The following is a 20,303-nucleotide window of genomic DNA, read 5'->3' on the forward strand; positions in this document are numbered from 1 at the left end:
TGGCTGAAACAGGTAATAAAGGAGGCTAAAGCGACTGTGCATTTTCGCCCTTAGTCTCTTGCCTTGAAGACCCTACTGGGTTGCCATCAAGTCGGTTGCGACTTGACGGCACTTTACGTACACACAAGGAGTGCCAGATGCTTGTTTTAGGGTGCTTTCGATCCACTTTGCTGCTGGATTTTACCATGTGAAACCACAAAATCCACCTTCAATCCATGTTTAAAGTGCACTGAAAGGGTGCGTCACACATGCTGAATAATGCACTTTCAGTCTACTTTCAGTGCACTTTAACGGCCGTTTGCAAGTGGGTTTTGCCATTTCACACAGTAAAATTCAGCTGCAAAGTGCATTGAAAGTGGATTGAAAGTGCATTATTTGGCGTGTGTGAAAGCGCCCTATGTGGATTGAAAGTGCATTATTCAGCATGCGTGAAAGCACCCTCAATCTTTTACATGCATTTTAATTGTTACTAATGCAATCCAGCAGCAGCATTTGACTACTCCCACTGATCCCCAGAGTTCTTTCAGTCTGTGGACAGCAGAACAAGAGGCGTTGCAACAATCCTTATGTCTGCACACACAAGGAGGCCTATAATTTCTAATTCTAGTAGGGAAGCGATGACAGCTTGTTGTAGGAAAGGCAGCAACAAAAAAAGAAGTCTTATGGCTCCTTGGTGGCTAACAGAATTATTGTAGCATAAGCCTTCGTGAGCTAGAGCCTTCGAACGGAGCTTTTGTTCATGTCCATCTGAAGGATTTGTGGCAAAAAGGAGAATTACATCATTAAAAAAACACCTTAATACCTACAGGTGAACTGATGATCTTAGCAGCTAGGCTGTATTAGCCAGTCAGTATAGTCTGCTGGCTTTAGGGTTGAGGATATGAAAGATGTGGATTCAAACCCCTCTGAGCCAGCGGTAGGATTGCCAGATCCCTCTTCGCTACTGGTGGGAGGTTTTGGGGGCAGAGCCTGAGGAGGGTGAGGTTTGGGGAGAAGAGGGACTTCAATGCCCTTGAGTCCATTTGCCAAAGCGGCCATTTTCTCCAGCTGAACTGATCTCTATCGTCTGTAATAGCAGGAGATCTCCAGCTAGTACCCGGAGGTTGGCAACCCTAGCCAGTGGTCCCTATGAAGCCTCCACGAAAGCCTAATTTAAACCCAGTCGTGGTGAGGCAGAAGGAATCGCTTGTGCAACTCTGCACGTGCCTAGGGTCTCCTTTAAACTGGGCTGCCAACCGTGCAAAGAGCCACAAGTGTTTAGTGTGCCCGCCAGCGCAACAGCCTCCCAGGCTGTGGATCTCTGGCATGCTAATTAGACACGCACAGCTACTTTACAAGGGCAGCAACACAATTTCCATGAAGGAAATTAAACAGGTAAATTAAAGGACAAGTTCTTGCCAGTGTCACATCAGGCCTCGGTCACCGGAGAACATGTCACTGTTGCTATGGAGACACAGTTAAGAGTTATCCTTTGCTTGGCTGTATTGCACCTCCCTAGCCTGACAGTGAGATGGAGGGAGGAAGACATCTAGATAACTTAGAACGGTCACTCTGAAGATGCTATTTTAATGTTAGAGCTGAGGTCCTGTGCCACAAATTTGGTGGTGGTGGAGACAGGGAAGGTTGGGGGCAAAGTGGATGAAGGGAGGCCTACGCCATATCAGCACAGTGAGGGAAAAGCACTGCTTCCCATAGTAGTTCATAATAAAGTGCTAGTGAAGCATCATGCCCTAGTTCCCTTGAGGGTAAACAGTTGCTGCGAGGAAAGTATAGGATTGTTTAAGCCCAGCATCATCCATCCAGGCCTGTGGTTCAGGAAAGCCTTGTATCGAGCTAGGCCAACGGGGCAATTCTGGGTAGGGTGGCCAGGTCCCTCTTCACCACCGGCGGGAGGTTTTGGGGGTGGGGCCTGAGGAGGGTGGGGTTTGGGGAGGGGAGGGACTTCAGTGCCGTATAGGCTTGCCAGGCCCTGCAGCTCCACCGGCGGGAGCTTTGTGGGGCCGTGGCCTTAGCGCGCGATGCGCCTACGTCACTTCCGGTTTAACCCGGAAGTGACGGGGACGCTCTAGCGATCCCGGCCAAAAACTCTATGGTTTCCATAGAGTTTTAGCCAAGGGTGCTAGAGCGTCCGCGTCACTTTCAGGTTTACCCAAAAGTGACGCGTGCGCCACGTCTGTGCGCGCGTGCCTGCAGTGCCCGCATGCGTGCCCACAGGGCCCACCGGCCCTCAGCTGGCCGACGGGCAGCCCGGTGAATGGGCGGTAGTTTACCCGCCACCACCGGGCAATTGGCAACCCTAATGCCATAGTACCTGGAGGTTGGCAAGCCTAGGTGTGACCCCAGTGCTGGTGTTAGTGCCCCTTGTGCTGGCTAAATTAACACTAATGCTGGCACAGGGCCATTTACTCTGGTGTTTGGGAGCCGCACGGCAGCGTAGGGTTGCCAGGTCCCTCTTCGCCACCAGTGGGAGGTTTTTGGGGTGGAGCCTGATGAGGGCGGGATTTGGAGAGGGGAGGGACTTCAATGCCATAGAGTCCAGTTGCAAAAGCAGCCATTTTGCCCAGGTGAGCTGATCTCTGTCGGCTGGAGACCACTTGTAATAGCAGGAGATTTTCTGCCATTACCTGGAAGTTATAAATAACAAATACCTGCACTGAACTAGTATAGATTTAAATAACCCACAGCGCGATTGGCTCACTTAATATCAAAATCATAAAGACAAGTAACAACAATTTTCAATTTGTAATAAATTTTCTTAGACTTACACCGAGTCTCAAACATAAATGAAAATTATCTCAGACTTATACTTCGTCTCTATCAAGAATGAATATCCCAAAAAACAGAAAATAGTTGATAAGGTCTCAACTTTACAAGAACTACAAAGGATTGTTCCAAGTAACAAAATGGAATTGCAAGCAAGAGCAACCAAAAGGTGCATATATTTAAAGTCTGGGGAACAAACGTTATGAAGGCAGCAGCCTGTAAATCAAAATGCCCCAGGCCGGAGATGGCAAGAACGTGTCATCGATTTTGTCCACGTTTCAAACTTTCATCAGCTTGCCCATGTTGATTAATCTTCCGTAGAAGTTAATTGCGGCATATAATTGCACAAAACCGGATAATGAGCTGCACCTTGTCAGCCTTGTCAATACTGCAAATACAATGCGTATGGAAACGAGCTGCACCTTGTCAATGTTGCAAACGGGATTCGTGGGGGATCCTCTCTGGAGGCTGGCAGCCCTACGACAGCGCCACGCATAGGCACCGGTGCAGGCGCCGTGGCATCGTTTCCCCGGTGCAAAGGCTCATGCTGGTGCAAAGGGGGCGTTCCCGTGGGTGAGGTTTGGAGCAGTTTTGCAGGGCTTTGAAATAATTACATTTTTGCTTTCTTTTTCGGGTCAGGAAGCCACTCAGGAGGCAGCGCAGCCACGCCATCCCCAAATGCTATGCAACAGCCCCCCGCCCGGGATTGCGCTGTCAATCTCCTTCCCCCTCCAACTGATGAAGTCTAAAGATTTTCCTCAGGGCTGGCATTTTAAAATTTATGCTACCCTGTATAAAGCCATGTACAAGGACGGCAATAAATCCAATAATATTGTCGTCTAGCATATTTGAAATAAGATTATTTAATATATTAAACAATTGGAAATAGAACAAAAATGTAATATAATTTTTAAAAAGCCAAGTTCTTATCATAATCTCTTAGTACTCAGTCAGAAAGTGGAAGTTGGGAACTGGTTCTCTCTGACTGAGTCACTGAACAGAATACAGCCTGCATGGTTTCCCTTGAAATTTCGCAAGAAAAAGGAAAAAAATATTTTCAAATATGAAACTAAAATGTCAGGAAAAGCGTCTGAAACATCTCTGAGAAGGCCAGTTCCACAACATTTGCAAATGTTTCAAATGTAAGAAACATTATTTTAAGCTAGAGCAAGAATATGCTGACTTTCCAATACATGAATGCTGAAAATAGCCTTTAACACTCCTAAGGTAGAAGTAAGAGTTTGCAAGTGAAGCAAAACTGCAACCCGTCGTAGCCACGAGCACGAGCTGTGAGCCAGAAAGTCTTTGATTCATATTTAGCTTACCCATAAACGCTCCCAGTAGCTTTGGACAAGGCCCTTGAGAGGACAGTTGTTACCAGCAGATGCATGTAATGTAATAAAGTTCCAAGGGTCTTTTGTTGAAAAATAATAAATTAAAAATAAATTGGGGAGGGGGCATTTTGAGTTAGGGAGTTATGGTGGAAAGGAATTGTTTCTCTTTTCAGTTTGTTCTTCCCCTCCTCCAGACCTCTTTCTCTCTCCAGATGCACCTGCTGTTGCAGAAAAAATCTCGGTCAGGGTTGCCAGGCCCCATTTGGGAGTGGAGTTCCCCCACACCCAACTCTCATTTCCTGCTGCAGCTTGGAGCTGTGGAGGAAGGGGAAAAAATGGCCATCAGGCCAATGGCGTGATAGCACTTCTGGGGAAAACCCAAAAGTGACCAGTCCCCTGTAGGAATTGTGGGAAACTATGGTTTTACTATAGAGTTGTTGGTGATTCTTAGAGAGGTGTGACATCACCAATGCCTCTGCCCCCTTGGTCTCCTGCTGGTGTCCTAGCTATGCTGGGCAATCACAGTTAGGTCAAAGTGGGAGGAAAACAGTTTGGGGAATGAGATGATTTTAGGAAAACAATTAGTGGTGACAAATTTAACCCTGCTGACCTATGGTTCCTGTGGTCAAAACTGTCTCCCACCAATCTGCTTTTTAATTTTTTAAAATATAAACTTTTGGATCCCTCATTATGTCCATTTGCATGTGATAGGCCCATCAGTCTTAGACTCAGTCGTAATATGAAAATAAATACCACCTTCCAGGTTTGTTTTAACAATAACTAAGAAAAAGTAAGTGAAGCATTTTGATCACTGAGGAAAAAGAGAAGAAGAGTTGGTTTTTATATGCCGACTTTCTCTACCACTTAAGGGAGCCTCAAACCGGCTTACAATCACTTTCCCTTCCCGTCCCCACAACAGATACCCTGTGAAGAAGGCGGGGCTGAGAGAGCTCTTAATAGAACTGTGACTTGCCCAAGGTCACCCAGCTGGCTTCGTGTGTAGGAGTTTGGAAACAAATCCAGTTCACCAGATTAGCGTCCACCGTTCATGTGGAGGAGTGGGGAATCCAACCCGGTTCTCCAGATCAGACTCCACCGCTCCAAACCAGCGCTCTTAACCACTACACCACACCACATACTTTGTATTCTTCTATAATATTATTATTAGAATGATTTAACTATTTTGGACTTTTTACCTTAGCTACCTAGAGTCGTAATACTTGAAGAAATACTTTGATGATTTGATTATTGGCCTTTTTCCAGTTAAAAAAGAAGTAGCAACAAAACTATTAGCAGAGAGTGGAATGTGCATGTACATAATAGTATTATAATAGAAGGGACTTAGAGAACAAATAAGAAGGTCAACTTAGAATCCTACTCAAGTTTACTCAGTGGGGCGTACCCCCAGGAAAGTGTCTTTAGCATTGTACTGCGACTCTCCACATCCCATCACTTCTGGGTGTGTACCTGGAAGTGGTGTGATGGTTTCATGGCAATGCTCAGTGGGTTATAGATCAAATCAAGCCTGAACTGACCCTAGAAGTAGAAGCTAAAATGACTAAACTGAGGCTACTGTACTTTGGTCCCATTATGAGAAGACAAGAGTCTCTGGAAAAGACAATCATGCTAGGAAAAGTTGAAGGCAGCAGGAAAAGAGGAAGACCTAACAAGAGATGGATTGACTCTGTAAAGGGAGCCACAGCCCTCAGTTTGCAAGACCTGAGCAAGGCTGTTAAGGATAGGACATTTTGGAGGACATTGATTCATAGTGTCACCATGAGTCGGAAGCAACTTGATGGCACTTAACACACGCATAAGTGAAGTTATTTTAAAACTCAAAAAAGCACCATTCAAATGTAAATGATATAATATTAGCAGAGCCAAACAGCTGATGCATTCCTTGCATCAATCTCTTGAAACATACACTTAGCACTCCTTTTCTGTGTTTTGTCTATGGATCTCGTGGTCTCTGCCCTCATACAAATGATGACGCAAGATCCGTTTCTAAGAACACTCTTGCGGGTAATTGCGGGTAATTTTGTGTTCTTGTAGCACCAGTAAACGAGTATTTTATTGTAATCCTGGATTCCAGTGTATCGGGAAACCAATGGAGAGGGGAAAAAACTTATAAGATTTTCTGTGGTTTTAGAGATCAGAGAGCATAGCTGCATAATGAGTAATGGGAATTAAAACCATGCTTATCATCACAGTTATAACTTTTGAAAAAGAGAAATGTGAACAGCCTTGGTGTGTGAGCCCTGAAGTGTGGTTGATCACTCTTCCAGGCAGCTGTCCAGTCCCTGTCAGTTGGCAAAACTGGATGACTCAGGGGACGACAGTTAGGATATGGAACTATTTACTGTTTACCTGTAAGTCATCTTTCTTGACTCCTTTCCCAGGTTAGTGGTGATTGAAGTTATTACCATCTGTCAGCTGCTCAGCGACCTTGGCAAAACTAGCTGGTATTCTTAGCACTGTCCTCAGTGGACAGGTGTCCCAGTCACGAACTTGGCCCCCATTATCAACCTTGTTGGCTTCCTTGGCTAATAGTTGAGCAGGGATGAAGCAAATTGCTTCGTTGTTGATGGAAATGATCTTTTTGGATTTGTGGTAAGGCAAATGTCAGATATATGGTGGTTCTCGGTATATTTACACTAGTATTGTAAAGTTTCTCAGGCATGTTAGAGCACACTAGAGGTCAAAGGGGTAGACAAATTGAGTCTAGTCATTATTTATCAATTTTGGTTTACCCAGCATTCCCCTGAGGGGGGGAGTCAATAGTGGTGAATAAGCTTTTAGGAAAATGTGTCTGCCATTATTGACTATTTATTTAGGTACCCCCCAGAAACCGTCAGAGGAGACTTGGTTATTCTAGGGCTTGGAGAGGGGAGGGACGTCAATGCCATAGTGTCCAATTGCCAAAGCGGCCATTTTCTCCAGGTGAACTGATTTCTATCGGCTAGAGATCAGTTGTAATAGCAGGAGATCTCCAGCTAGTACCTGGAGGTTGACAATCCTATCTATTAGCTGGAGATCAGTTGTAATAACAGGAGAGCGCCAGCTACTACCTAGATGTTGGCAATGCTAGTTATATGTAAGGTTCCCCAGCGGGACAAATAGTAGCTCCCTGGAGCAGTTTCCCGTTGGGAAAATGGCATTTGTAGGGAAAGCCTCGTCTTCCTGCATGCAGTGTTCCCAGTCTCAGTTGGGCCCTGCACATGCATGGCAGCTATGCTTCACCCAGGAATTCCCAGATGTAGACTCAAAGGCAGATCCAGGAACAATGCACTGTGTGTTTAGGCCCTTTGTTACTGCACTACACCATCTCTGCTTTGTACCAGGTTTTAGATAAACAGGCAGGGGCATTTTGCTGAAATTGCTTCCTAAAGTACAAGGGCAAAAGCTGTTTATAGTGTTCACCAGCACCCTGAAGAGTTCTAGAATGTGATAGGGACTGGAGCCAGTGAAGCCAAAGAAGAACTGGAGTAATATGGATTTTCAGAGAGTCAATGGCTGCCCTTCAGGGTCAAACTAGATACGTAGGGTTGCCAGGTCCCTCTTTGCCACCGGCGGGAGGTTTTTGGGGTGGAGCCTGAGGAGGGCGGGGTTTGGGGAGGGGAGGGACTTCAATGCCATAGAGTACAATTACCAAAGCGGCCATTTTCTCCAGGTGAACTGATCTCTATTGGCTGGAGATTCGTTGTAATAGCAGGAGATCTCCAGCTACTACCTGGATGTTGGCAACCCTAGAGATATGTAGGGTTGAGGACAGCAATGGTTTCCATCATAACTGGCCTCCGTGATCCTGCTTTTTGCATATTGAAGAGTGGTTCCATCTTGCCCACTCACCTTGAGTCCAGACTGAGACTTTATTAATGATCTGAATGGTGCCTCTGGAATTGATAAGTGTATAAATTGTAGATTTTATTAGATATTTTAATGGTAAATTATTAGGTATTACTTTATTGTTTTAAATTGAATTTGCACTATCTGTATTATTATATTGGATGTAAGCTGCCCCAAGCCTGACCCTGGTTGAGGAAGGGCAGGAGAGAAATCTAATCAATCAATCAATCAGTCAATCTCCAGGTGGCACCTGGAGATTTCCCACTGTTACAGTTGATCTCCAGATGACCAAGATCAATTCCCTGGAGAAAATGGAGGCTTTGGAGATTGGACCGCATGGCATTAGACCCTCACCCCTCCCCAAACCCTCCCCTCCCCAGGCTCCACCCCCGCAAATCTCCAGGTATTTCCCAACCCAGAGCTGGCAACCCTATGTGATCTGCAGAGACCTGGGCAGTGACTTCCTGGCTAACCCATTTATTGTGGTGCTGAAGAATGTCTCAGAATGATGAGAAGCTGATTAATAACTGGATTCAGCATGGGGATGCAACTTGTGATTCATCCTTGACTGAGCCCATTGCAGTGTGTAATGCTCCCCTACTATTTAGCTGACATTAAACATGCTCACCGTGGAATCCGTAAATAGATCCTAGAGCAATGAAATGCATACAGAGACTTTTAGAAGGTCCGCTGAAAAACAGTTGTTAACTTAATCAAACCCAACTGTGTTCTGTATGACTTAACATCTGTATGTTCAATACTGTCTTGTAGCTAGTCTCTCTCTCTCTCTCTCTCTCTCTCTCTCTCTCTCTCTCTCTCTCTCTCTCTCTCTCTCTCTCTTAAAGACCTTGTAATTAAACTGTTTTTCACATTAAACACACAATTGTGTCACTTATCCTGGGTATATTAAGTTACTAACCAAAATAAATTTGGGGATTATATGGTCTGTCTTGACTGGACATATCATGTCTTACTACTGAGCAAGCAGACGGACACTTGGAGAAACGCGAAGGCTTTCTCTGTAGTGCTTTTAAGCAGACCTTTTAAATCCTAGTGATTTCCTCACCACTCACCTTCTCACACTTCAGAGAGGTTGACTCCCATAGCATTAGGTTGGTTTTTAGTTGATTGCTAGGATTGCCAGGTCCCCCCTTTCCACCAGCAGGAGGTTTTTGGGGTGGAGCCTAAGGAGGGTGGGGTTTGGGGAGGGAAGGGACTTCAATGCCATAGAGTCCAAGGGCCAAAGCGGCCATTTTCTCCAGGTGAACTGATCTCTATCGGCTGGAGATCAGTTGTAATAGCAGGAGATCTCCAGCTAGTACCGAGAGGTTGGCAGCCCTATTGATAGGTCTCATCGGACAGGCTCGCAACAGTACCACCCTAAGCAAAGATGCTCCCTTCTAAGCCCATCGACTTCACTGAGAAAGGTGTAACGCTGCTTGGTACGACTCTGCTCCTGGGGCAGCAACTAGACCATCTGAGGAACGAGGAGAGGACTTTTGTTATTGCTGTCTTCCTAGTCCCCTAGCTGCAGTACAACGTGGGGGTGGGGGTGGGGGGTTTGGTCCCATCCCAGGCAATTTTCTTAACATTTTTTAAAATTGGGGTTTTTTAATTATTTAATTAATTTTACTAAGTTTGTGTCCAGCCCTCCCCAGCAAAGCTGGGCTCAGGACGGGTCACATAATAAAACACAGTAAAATCTAGGTAAAACAATGATGAAAACCTGCCCCATAAATCAATAAATAATGTCAGCATATACTGTATCAGATGGTGCACATTAATTATGACATATAGGCCACAGTTAGGGTTGCCAACCTCCAGGTACTAGCTGGAGATCTCCTGCTATTTCAACTGATTGCCAGCCGATAGAGATCAGTTCCCCTGGAGAAAAAGGCTGCTTTGGCAATTGGACTCCATGGCATTTAAGTCCCTCCCCTCCCCAAACTCCGCCCTCCGCAGGCCCCTCTTTGCCATCAGTGGGAGGTTTTTGGGGTGGAGCTTGAGGAGGGGCGGGTTTGAGGAGGGACTGCAATGCCATAGAGTTCAATAGCCAAAGCTGCCATTTTCTCCAGGTGAACTGATCTCTATCAGCTGGAGATCAGTTGTAATAGCAGGAGATTTCCAGCTAGTACCTGGAGGTTTTGGGTAAATAAAGGTTAGCCTGCTATATAGTTAGTTAGCAAATCCAAAATAGCAGCAAATCAAGCATTCATTAAATGCAAAAAAATCTCTGTTCACTTCAGGCATATAGTCATCATACAACATACAATTATATAGTCATTGTGCAGTATTATGCAAAATAAATCATAAACTCGTAGTCACAAGGTTCAAATTGAATTCAAAAAGTCTTATATTCGCATAAGACTTTTTGAATTCAATTTGAACCTTGTGACTACGAGTTGTTTATGACTTATTTTGCATAATACTGCACAAACAATGACTATATAATTGTATGTTGTATGATGACTTTATGCCTGAAATGAACAAAGATTTATTTTGCATTTAATGAATGCTTGATTTGCTGCTATTTTGGATTTGCTAAGTACCTGAAGGAGGTTGGCAACCCTACCTGGCAACCCTAACCACAGTAGGGTCTGTAGGCAGTCAAAAACCGCACCAAATAATAATAAATTCGAAGGGGGGGGGTAGGGTAGAGAAGCTAGCATTGATGGAGAAGAAACCATAGCTGGCCTCAATCATAGGCCTGGTAGAATAGCTCTGTCTTGCATGCCCTGCGGAAATGCTTAAGGTCCCACAGGGCCCTGGTCTCATTAGAGAGATTATTCCACCTGACGGGATATTTTTAAAGCCCCCTTGGATGCCAATATTGGTAGAAAGGTAGGGTATAAATACACTGCTGCTGAATATTTAATATAGATGTGTATGTGTTTTGTATGGCTGTTATTATTTGTATTATTGAAGTAGTGTCAACATTGTACAGGAAGCTTTATAGAACAGCATAAGCAAAGATTTTGTAGTCTGGAGATGTCTGTAATTCTGGAAGAACCCCATGTCCCACTTGAAGGCTGGCATCCCTAGATGTGTGATTTTGCCATCATGTCACAGTTGAGTTGTGGCGACCCTGTAGGGTTTTCAATGCAAGAGATGTTCAGAGGTGGTTTGCCACTGCCTGCCTCTAACATCCCTAAATGCCCCACTCTGTTCCTGGTTTTGCTTAGGGTCTCCATGTGTTTGCCTACAAAAGACATGGCTGGCACTGAATTGCTAAGGCCCCAGAGATAGACTAAATTCAAATGTTAGAGAAACACCACCTTAATAAAATTTGCCTAGGCTCTGGTGCTGTATGAACCCCACTTTGCATTCCTTTCCCATTTAAACCTTTGTTCCCCTTGTGACCCCCCTAATTTTGATATCCCACTACATGTTAGTAAAGTTAGTCACATTCAACCCATTAACATCCCCCCTGTTTTGGCATAGGGTTGACAACCTACAGGTACTAATCAAATAAACGGCTTGCAAGTGCTTACAGGAGTATGGAATTCAAAATATGGCACAAGACAAATATTTCCAAAATAGGAAAATAACAATGCAATACTTGCTATTAGAAGAATATATTGAGAACAAATAGGATACAATTACACTTCTAGAGCAACAAATATGTAGCAATGGGTCAAAAATGATCCCAAAATAAACACAAAATATAAGAATATACTGGCACAAGGCTCAGTTCTTATCATATTCGTTGTAAATAGAGTTCATAAATATTGCATCACATGGCAACGGAAACAAGACGTGGTACAATGGAAATCCGGTATAGTTCCATTTCGTGTGAACTTTCTCAAGTTCTTTTTCCGTGCAAAATTCATTCAGCGCTTAAAGGAGTGTACCTTTCCTGCGTCTTTGGACGGCAAAAGACCCACAGGTACTGGCTGGAAATCTCCTGCTATTACAACTGATCTCCAGCTGATAGAGATCAGTTCACCTGGAGAAAATGGCCACTTTGACAATTGGACTCTATGGTATTGAAATTCCTCCCCTCCCCAAACCCTGCCCTCCTCAGGCTCTGCCCCAAAAACCTCCCGCTGGTGGTGAAGAGGGAGCTGGCAACCCTATTATAGCAACATGGAAAAAAAATGTTTAGTTCCTGGGAAGAGCTAGGAATTCTGTTTCTCGTGAGCTGGGCCAGAGCAGACCAAGAGAAAGAACAGGCTATGCGAGCTGGGCAAATAAGGTATTCAAGTAAAGTTGGTAGTTTGTTCAAAGACAGAGAATTTTCTCATAAAGGTCCTGGTTGGGAAATAACTTCTGGTTGGGAAATAACTGAAGATTTGGGGGGTTGAGCCTGGGGAGAATGGGGTTTGGGGAGGGGAGGGATCTCAGCACAATACAATATAGGGTTGCCAACTAAGGGTTGGGAAATTCCAGAAGACACTGGGGGTGGAGCCTGGGGAGAAAGCTCAGTGGAGTATAATGCCATAGAGTCCACCTTTTAAAGCTGCCATTTTTTTCAGGAGAACTGGTGTCTGTAGTTTGGAGTCAGTTGTAATTCCATTTTACATTCAGGGTCGTCTTCTTTCAGAGTAAAGTAAATGCAGCAGTTATTTAGAAAAAAAACACATTCTGCCTCTCCAGAGACCTGCTTGAAGTGGCTTACCATTAAAAAATAAAAACAATAAAGTTGATTTCATTGACAGTGATGTGAATACCCTTGCAGATTCCTGTTTTTATTGCTGTAAAGTGATAGTGATTACTGCTCTCATTTTCTTCCTGACTGATCTTTTACCATAATTTACAAACCCGAGTGGGACAATTTCACCGGCTTGTGTGCATGTGTGTGTTGAGTCAGCTGCTTGAAACCTGCATACCAAGCTGATGAGAAGTGGTAATTCTCTTTGTCTGCTCATTGCTTATTGCTTTCTTTCTCCATTTGATATATAGTGACATTTCTGCATACAACAACTTTATGCACAAGGCAAAAAAACAAACAACCCCTTTGCTTTTGTAACAGAATTTTAAGAATGTTGTCATGATGTCTGCAAGGTTGCAAGAGCTGTTTAAAAAGAACCTAATAAACATAATAACCTGGAGGATTGAAGGCTTTGGAAAGTAGAGAACATTGGCCGTTTATGGGTACTTTCACTCACATTCACCCCCTTCTGTCTCGGTTGTTCCTTGGAGTTATGCATGAGTTTTCCGTCCATTAGAGATCACCTTGCTGCCAGCCCTCACAAGTCCTGGGACTTCCCGTCCCTCTATTAACCCAATTCTTCCATCTCCCCTGAACTTAGCCCGGGTGAAATCCCCATGCATAATGCAAAGTGCAGGGCACAGAAGCTTGGTTTCTCTCACTGCAAGCAGCACAGCCAATTACAAAGCAGCATGTCAAGGAACAGGGATTCAAATTCATCCTGCTTCCTCAGAGTTCTTTCTAAGCAAAAGAAAGGCTTTTAAAATCGAGTCTTGGGCTCCCCCCCTTCCTTTCAAATAGCTCCATTTCTATCTGTTTTACTAGTCACCTGTTTGCTGTATTTTCTATTGCTTAAGCTTTATTTGTTATAAACTTTGGAAACTTCTAGTAGTAGGGTGGGGTAAAAATATTATCCCTATATATTTGCTTACTTCTTTTTATTTGGATCTCTAAGGATCTGAACAACTTACAACTTAACTTTTTTTTAATATTTTTAAAAAGGAAGAAAGCTGCTAAGAAATAGAACTTTCCCCTAGTTGTTTCATAAACTGTCCCAAAATTGTTGGTGATAATTGACAAAGCAATGAAAAGATTGGAGGGGGCACTAAAAGCCAGAAAAGAGACAGCAAGGAAATCCTTTTAATGAAAAATTCCTAATTTTGGAAATCTTCAGGGAAATCTAGAAAATATCAGAAGTGATTTTATTATTCCTAGAAGTCTACTTGTAAGTGCTGATATTACCAGTTCTAATATGTTTGGAGGTGGTTTGCCAAATGTAACTTTAAAGTGAAATTTAATTTTAGTGCTGTTTTTCCTGTGTGTGTAGAATTGTTTTAGCTTTTGAAGGACAGATGCGAATGGAAGGACCATCTTCTCTGTATATACCTGTGTAGAGGAAAGCCACCCAGCCTCCGCTGGGCAGTCCTCTGTAAAGGTGGTCCCAAAGTTACTTCTAACCAAAACCCTGAGCACAGGAAGCCTTCCTGAGCTCAGCGGGTAAGCTGCCACCATCCCTTATTCAATCAGTTAGCCTCAGGCAGAGGATAAGGGCAACCTCTGCCTGCTGATACCAAATTAGTGTGTAAAACTCACCCTGCAAGGTAGGAGGCTCTGCAGGGGGAGAATTTACACAGACAAAAGTTTGGGTGTTGGTAGGTGGACCCACAAAACAATAAGGCTCTCAGATTTAGACTTGAAGCCCCCAAAGTCAAAGAACACAACCAAAATATAGGCTAAATATTTATTCCAAAGATTTGTGCTCGCTACAGAAAAGCAAAAGACTAATGAAGTGGTTTAAGCAGAAAATAACAACAGGTTCAACACAGCTAACTACACAGTAAGATTCTTTAGGTTCAAAAGTTGGCAAAGCTTTAGGCAAGTTTCAAATAAGGTTTACCGGTTCCACAAAAAGTCATAGCATCTTGGTTCAGCATCCAGAGTTGTTTCCATAGTCAGTCTGAGAGCAAGTACCCCTAAAAGGGCAAATCAAAATGGGTTTTTGATGAAGCTGACATGCCGCTGCATATCCCAAGCATTCATCGATTATGGCTATCAACTGGCCATTTTTATCCTCGTAGTCCCAAAAGAGTGAGCTCACATTGTCCAATGAGACCGCAAGGAGATCCATAAACCAGTAATTAATTGTCATGTCAAACATTGCCCCACTGTTGCATCAGGGTATGTCAAAAGGTGAGCTTGGGCCTGCAGAACTCAATTCACCTGGTACTCATCAGCAAGAGATAAGGCCTTGTCCAACAGATTAGTTGCCCTGGTGACTAATGACCTTCAATTTAGGGAGGAAGAAAGTTGTAAAGGCTTCACAGCTGCGTCTTATCTCTCCCCCCCACAGGAGTGAATCTTTCAAAAGTGAAACCGTTCCCACGGCAATAAATTGCAGGCTGGAATGTTTGTATGCCAACCGCTCAGAGTCTAATATCAATCTAGAGTAGGCCAAAAAGCCTGAACCAAAGAAATTATAACTGCAAGGAATTATGGGAACTCATTTCCTTGACAACCTGTTTCTCTTCTTTGTTTCTCTTCTTACAATATGGCTGCATAGGTACATGCGGTCCCCTGCAGCTTTTGCGAGCTTTTCCAGTCATTGTTCTGACCCTCTGGAATAGAGTAACTGCGGAGGTCAGAAGGGTTCTTTTTGTTGCTGGCGATCAGGGTGTATGTATGATGTCACTTCTGGCACGATGCAGTAGCTCTGGCATCAAACCGGGGCAAATTTTGGGGGGCAAGTGCTAGAGCAGGGGTGTCAAACTCATTTGTTACGTTGGCCGGATATGACATGAATGTCATTTGGTCGGGCCATGCCTCGCCAGCCCAGATCGGGACTGGAGGAGATGGCTGCCTCAGCTGGTGATCCTGCAGCGGGCTCACCAGCCGAGATCAAGAGTGAGAGGGGGTGGCTGACTTGGCTGATGAGCCCACAGCGAGCTCACCAGCCCAGATCGGGACTGGAAGGATGGCTGCCTCGGCTAGCTTGCAGGCCAGAGCCCTCAAGGGGCTAGATCCGGCTTATGGGCTGTTATGTTTGACACCCCTGTGCTAGAGCATCCCCCCTGGTGCAATGCCAACGCTTCCCCATAACGCTGGAATCAGCAGGCGATTGCCGTTAGCTGGCATCAGGGAACCCTATTGATTGGTACTTTATTATTACTGCTTCTATGATATGTTTGTACATAAACTACGTGGGGGAGATTGTGGGGGAAGGCAAGATAAGTAAAGTAGGGGTTTGTTTGTTTGTTTGTTAGCTACTTTTGTATTGTGAAAGGACTTTTGCTGCTTTATAAGTTTTCTTAATCTTTTTATCCAGTCTATTACTACATGAATGTGATAACATCTTAACTTATGAGGCTGATTATTGTTGGAGTATTCTGTGATGAGAAAGAGAAAGAGAGAGTAGAGTTATTTTTCCTTTCCCTGGATTTAACAGCCATTAGCTATTCATCTACTATTTCACACTTTGAAGAAAAAGAAAAAGGGGGAGATGAAAATTAGTTTTTTCTTGACACTATAGAGAGAAAGGTTGTCACATCTTTCACACAATTCACTGACATCAGACAACGCAGTATCCGCTTCTCAGAAAGTGTCATTATCTGTTTTATCCAGGGAATAATATATTTATTATGTGCGGTATTATTTTGTGAACATGATAAAATAATGTGGGCGGAGTAGAGTTGTGTATATTTCTGAAGAAAAATTTCAAAACACATTGGGAAAAATACATTGGGAATCATTGGGAATCGAAATACATTGGAATCAAATGACACCTCATTGGTTTTGCCTACTGTTTCTTTTAGGATCTTTGAAGTACGGAGTGGCTTAGGCCTCACGTGTCTTAGAACTGTGATACTACTCAGTGGCTCAGAAGTCACTTACGGTTGCCAAGTTCCTCCTGGCCAGTGGTGGAAGATAGGTGGGTAGGGTTGCCATATCTAGACTGGGAAACTCCTGGAGGTTTGAGGATGAATCCTGGAGAGGACTGGGACCTCAGGGTGCTAGTGGTTGGGGACATCGCCCCCCATCTTCATATTTAATATCTGAGACATGCTGTGGTCACAATAAGGCCCTTGAGGTTCTACCCTTTTTATCTCACTGAAACAATGAATGATTTGGACAGAGTGCAGTTTGCCCAGTTAGAGGGTGACAACTGTATTTCGAGCTGTGACTTTTTCATCCATTAAAGCGGCATAGTTGAAATTTTCTACAATTCGTCAAGGGCTGCCTAAGGATTTGAGTACCACAGAGCTTGACTGCTGAGCACCATCTCTGTTAATGTGTACTTGTGTAATGTCAGCAAAACTGTACCCACTGGCTTATGAGGAAACAGAAGATACATGACACTTGTCCAAGACTATAAGGAGAAAGCTATAAGAAATTATCCCGTGTAGCATCTAGGACTGCAACCCTTCGTAGACACTTCTGTCACAGAACAGAGGAGTTTTGTGTATGTCTAATCTCTGGTGAAAGTCTGGCCTGGTAAGCTGCAGGAATATGAAAATAACAACAGCAGCAGCAGCAGTACTTTCCACTTGTCATAAAAGTGCTTCTACCACTCAGTGTCATTCGGGATTGTAAAAACAAAAGGCCTGGAGGGACCGATTGCTCACTCAAGAAATTCCCAGGGGTCCTAACAATATTTTCTCACTGAAACTGTCTCAACAGCAAAACCTCACTAGATTTTTAGGGATTCCACATATCGACTTGGGGACCCCCCAAAAGGACTGTGAAAGTCTCGGGCCTTATGCTACACCCGTCTGGTGCGGTTGGATCACACTCTGTGAATACAGCAGATGGTGAACTCCATTACCGCTGGTTTGAAGTTGATCCAATAATTGTGGCTGGAAGGATGAAGCCACTGCTATGAGTTCCCTAAGATCTTCACGTGTGTGCATTTTCTTACCAATGTCAATGTTAAATTAATGATGCGTTCCAAACGGTGTATGAATTATACCAATCTAGCGTAAGCAAACAGTTGTATGAAAATCAACATTATGAAAGAATCTCCAAGTGCAGCAGTCCTGATTAGAAGTACATGCTGCTTGCCTTTCGTCCAGTGAATTGTCAAAGTGACAACTGCATAAGATGTGGCATTGTTTGTCAGCACATTTCCCCCCTTTTGTTTAACGTGAAACATTTCAATTTCCCTCGCTCACTTCCTCTTTTTACATTAGGTTCTGTTACTGAAGTCAAAACAGATATCTATGTCACCAGTTTTGGACCCGTTTCTGATGTAGAGATGGTACGTATTTCCTGATGTCTTTTTATTTTTGTGGGTTTGAGAGGAGGGGAAAATGAACTCCATTGAAGAGGCAGGCCTGATTTGAATGGCTTTGTGCACTGCTGTCAATCATGCAAAGTAGGGAAGATTAGCGGCAGCTTAATTTCCAGGCTATTTTTAGATGCAGCAGTCCCGGATTCTGGTCCTCCCATGCATGCTGGATTTAGACCAACGTAACATACTTGGTTGCAGCAGCTCGACACCTGCATTGGAAGCTTAAGCTACCCAATACAGAATCACTCACAAAAGGCAAAATAATGGTGAGCCTAGGTGCCATAGTTACCTGGGTAAGGCCCCTTTGTCCTAAACAAATTCTGCACCAACACACTAGATACTGTGACCGGCTTAAATTATACAAATTAAGCATGTTTGCTTGATTTCTCTTGCTTCACATAGTTTATTTGGCTTCCACTAGCCACAGAGAGAGGGACAAGAAGCTATGCAGGGCACTGAAGGCCCATCCCCATTGCTGGAAGTTTTGTTCAACATTTGTTCTGGCTTCTGAGCCACCAAGAATTTTTTTTTTTGCCTGAGGGGAGTTTGTAGGGTTGCCAGGTCCCTTTTAAACACCGGCAGGATGTTTTGGGGGTGGAACCTGAGGAGGGCGGGGTTAGGGGAGGGACTTCAATGCCATAGAGTCCAGTTGCAGAATCGGCCATTTTCTCCAGGTGAATTGCTCTCTGTCGGCTGGAGATCAGTTGTAAGGCAGGAGATCTCCAGCTAGTACCTGGAGGTTGGGGGGGGGGGGGAGAAAAACGGCACCTCTGTACTCGTACCAAAAGGTTTAGAAAAACAGTACAGGAAACTGTATATATACAAAGTGCAAATATTTATAAGCTACTGAGGTGAAACATGGACCATATACGTGACATATACACAACACAATTATATACAATATGTACAGTTCACACAAAAAGTGTAGAGAAATTTCCAAAGGTCTCAACTGAGTACCAAAAATATATAGAGGAAGTTCCAAAGGTCTCAACTGAGTACCAAATGAATGCTAATATTGTAATCCTTGTGTAAAGTTCATCTAGAGCCACAATCATCGATGGATACGGCCGTTTCAGATCCACAGCAGTGGAAATCTTTCTTCAGTCCTTAATACAAAAGTGCTGTTACATATTCATCATTCCTTCCCACACAGGGTAAGTATAAGCAATTACAATCAGACGTCAGTAAAGTACATCACATAGTGCAGCTAGCAGCTAGTGATGTACTTTACTGACGTCTGATTGTAATTGCTTATACTTACCCTGTGTGGGAAGGAATGATGAATATGTAACAGCACTTTTGTATTAAGGACTGAAGAAAGATTTCCACTGCTGTGGATCTGAAACGGCCGTATCCATCGATGATTGTGGCTCTAGATGAACTTTACACAAGGATTACAATATTAGCATTCATTTGGTACTCAGTTGAGACCTTTGGAACTTCCTCTATATATTTTTTGGTACTCAGTTGAGACCTTTGGAAATTTCTCTACACTTTTTGTGTGAACTGTACATATTGTATATAATTGTGTTGTGTATATGTCACGTATATGGTCCATGTTTCACTTCAGTAGCTTATAAATATTTGCACTTTGTATATATACAGTACCTGGAGGTTGGCAACGCTAGGAGTTTGCCTGTTACTGCTTGTGATTAGCTCAGCAAGTTAACATTCTCGGGCTCATCGCAGTGCTTAGTTCTAAGTCAATTTTGTTAGGAGCCCCCTCCCCCACCAAATTTTATGGCCTTCCTGGCTAATTTCAGGGGAAGGAACAGCTCAGAGTTCCCATCCTTTTGTGTGAGCAGCTGCTCTCTTTATTGAGGTTTCTGGGGCTCCATATGTACCTCGGACCATCACACAGAGCTCCACGTGAGAGTACCTATCTTTCAGCCAGTCTTGCAAAGGCTTCCACCCAAAGCCATTAGGAAGTCAGTGGTATGACTTCCTGTACATTTGGTGGCCGAATCGGAGGTTATTTTGTGGAAGGCCCACTGTGCCCCCTTTGGGTTATCCAATCTATGTTTTATTACCTGAACGCAGATAAAATTTAATTGATTTTGCTGGCTAGAAGTAGTTAATTGTCTTCGGTGCACATTTGAGCCTGTCCATCTGTTTAAAAAATACCATGGATGTAAAAATCATTACCGTATGTTAGTGAATTAATCATTTTGTTTCCAATTCGGTGCCGGAGTTCAAGTTTAATTGCGTGCTTCTTGCAGTTCTATTAGATTACAGTAATTATTTTTGATTGATTTAATATGTATCACAATTTATTTATATGACTAATGTGGAAAATTAAAGTATTAAGGAGTACACAGTTCAGTTTAATTGATAGAAATGTGTTTAGGGAGTTTACAGTTACCAGTGACTAATCTGTCCTTGAGGGATTTTCATAGAAAGGCTATGCATATAAAACTGCATTTGT

At 43.6% G+C, this 20,303-nt stretch overlaps 1 protein-coding gene across 1 annotated transcript in view; it reads left to right on the forward strand.

Annotated features, from left to right (window-relative positions):
* Positions 1-20,303, forward strand: part of GABRA4 (gamma-aminobutyric acid type A receptor subunit alpha4) — an 83,736-nt gene that overhangs the window by 18,780 nt on the left and 44,653 nt on the right. The window contains exon 3 of the mRNA XM_056855185.1: positions 17,778-17,845. Coding sequence (XP_056711163.1) covers positions 17,778-17,845 — 68 coding nt within the window. The remainder of the gene's footprint in view (positions 1-17,777; positions 17,846-20,303) is intronic.

Source organism: Euleptes europaea, chromosome 9, assembly GCF_029931775.1.
Source record: "Euleptes europaea isolate rEulEur1 chromosome 9, rEulEur1.hap1, whole genome shotgun sequence".
NCBI classification, from domain to species: Eukaryota; Metazoa; Chordata; class Lepidosauria; order Squamata; family Sphaerodactylidae; genus Euleptes; species Euleptes europaea.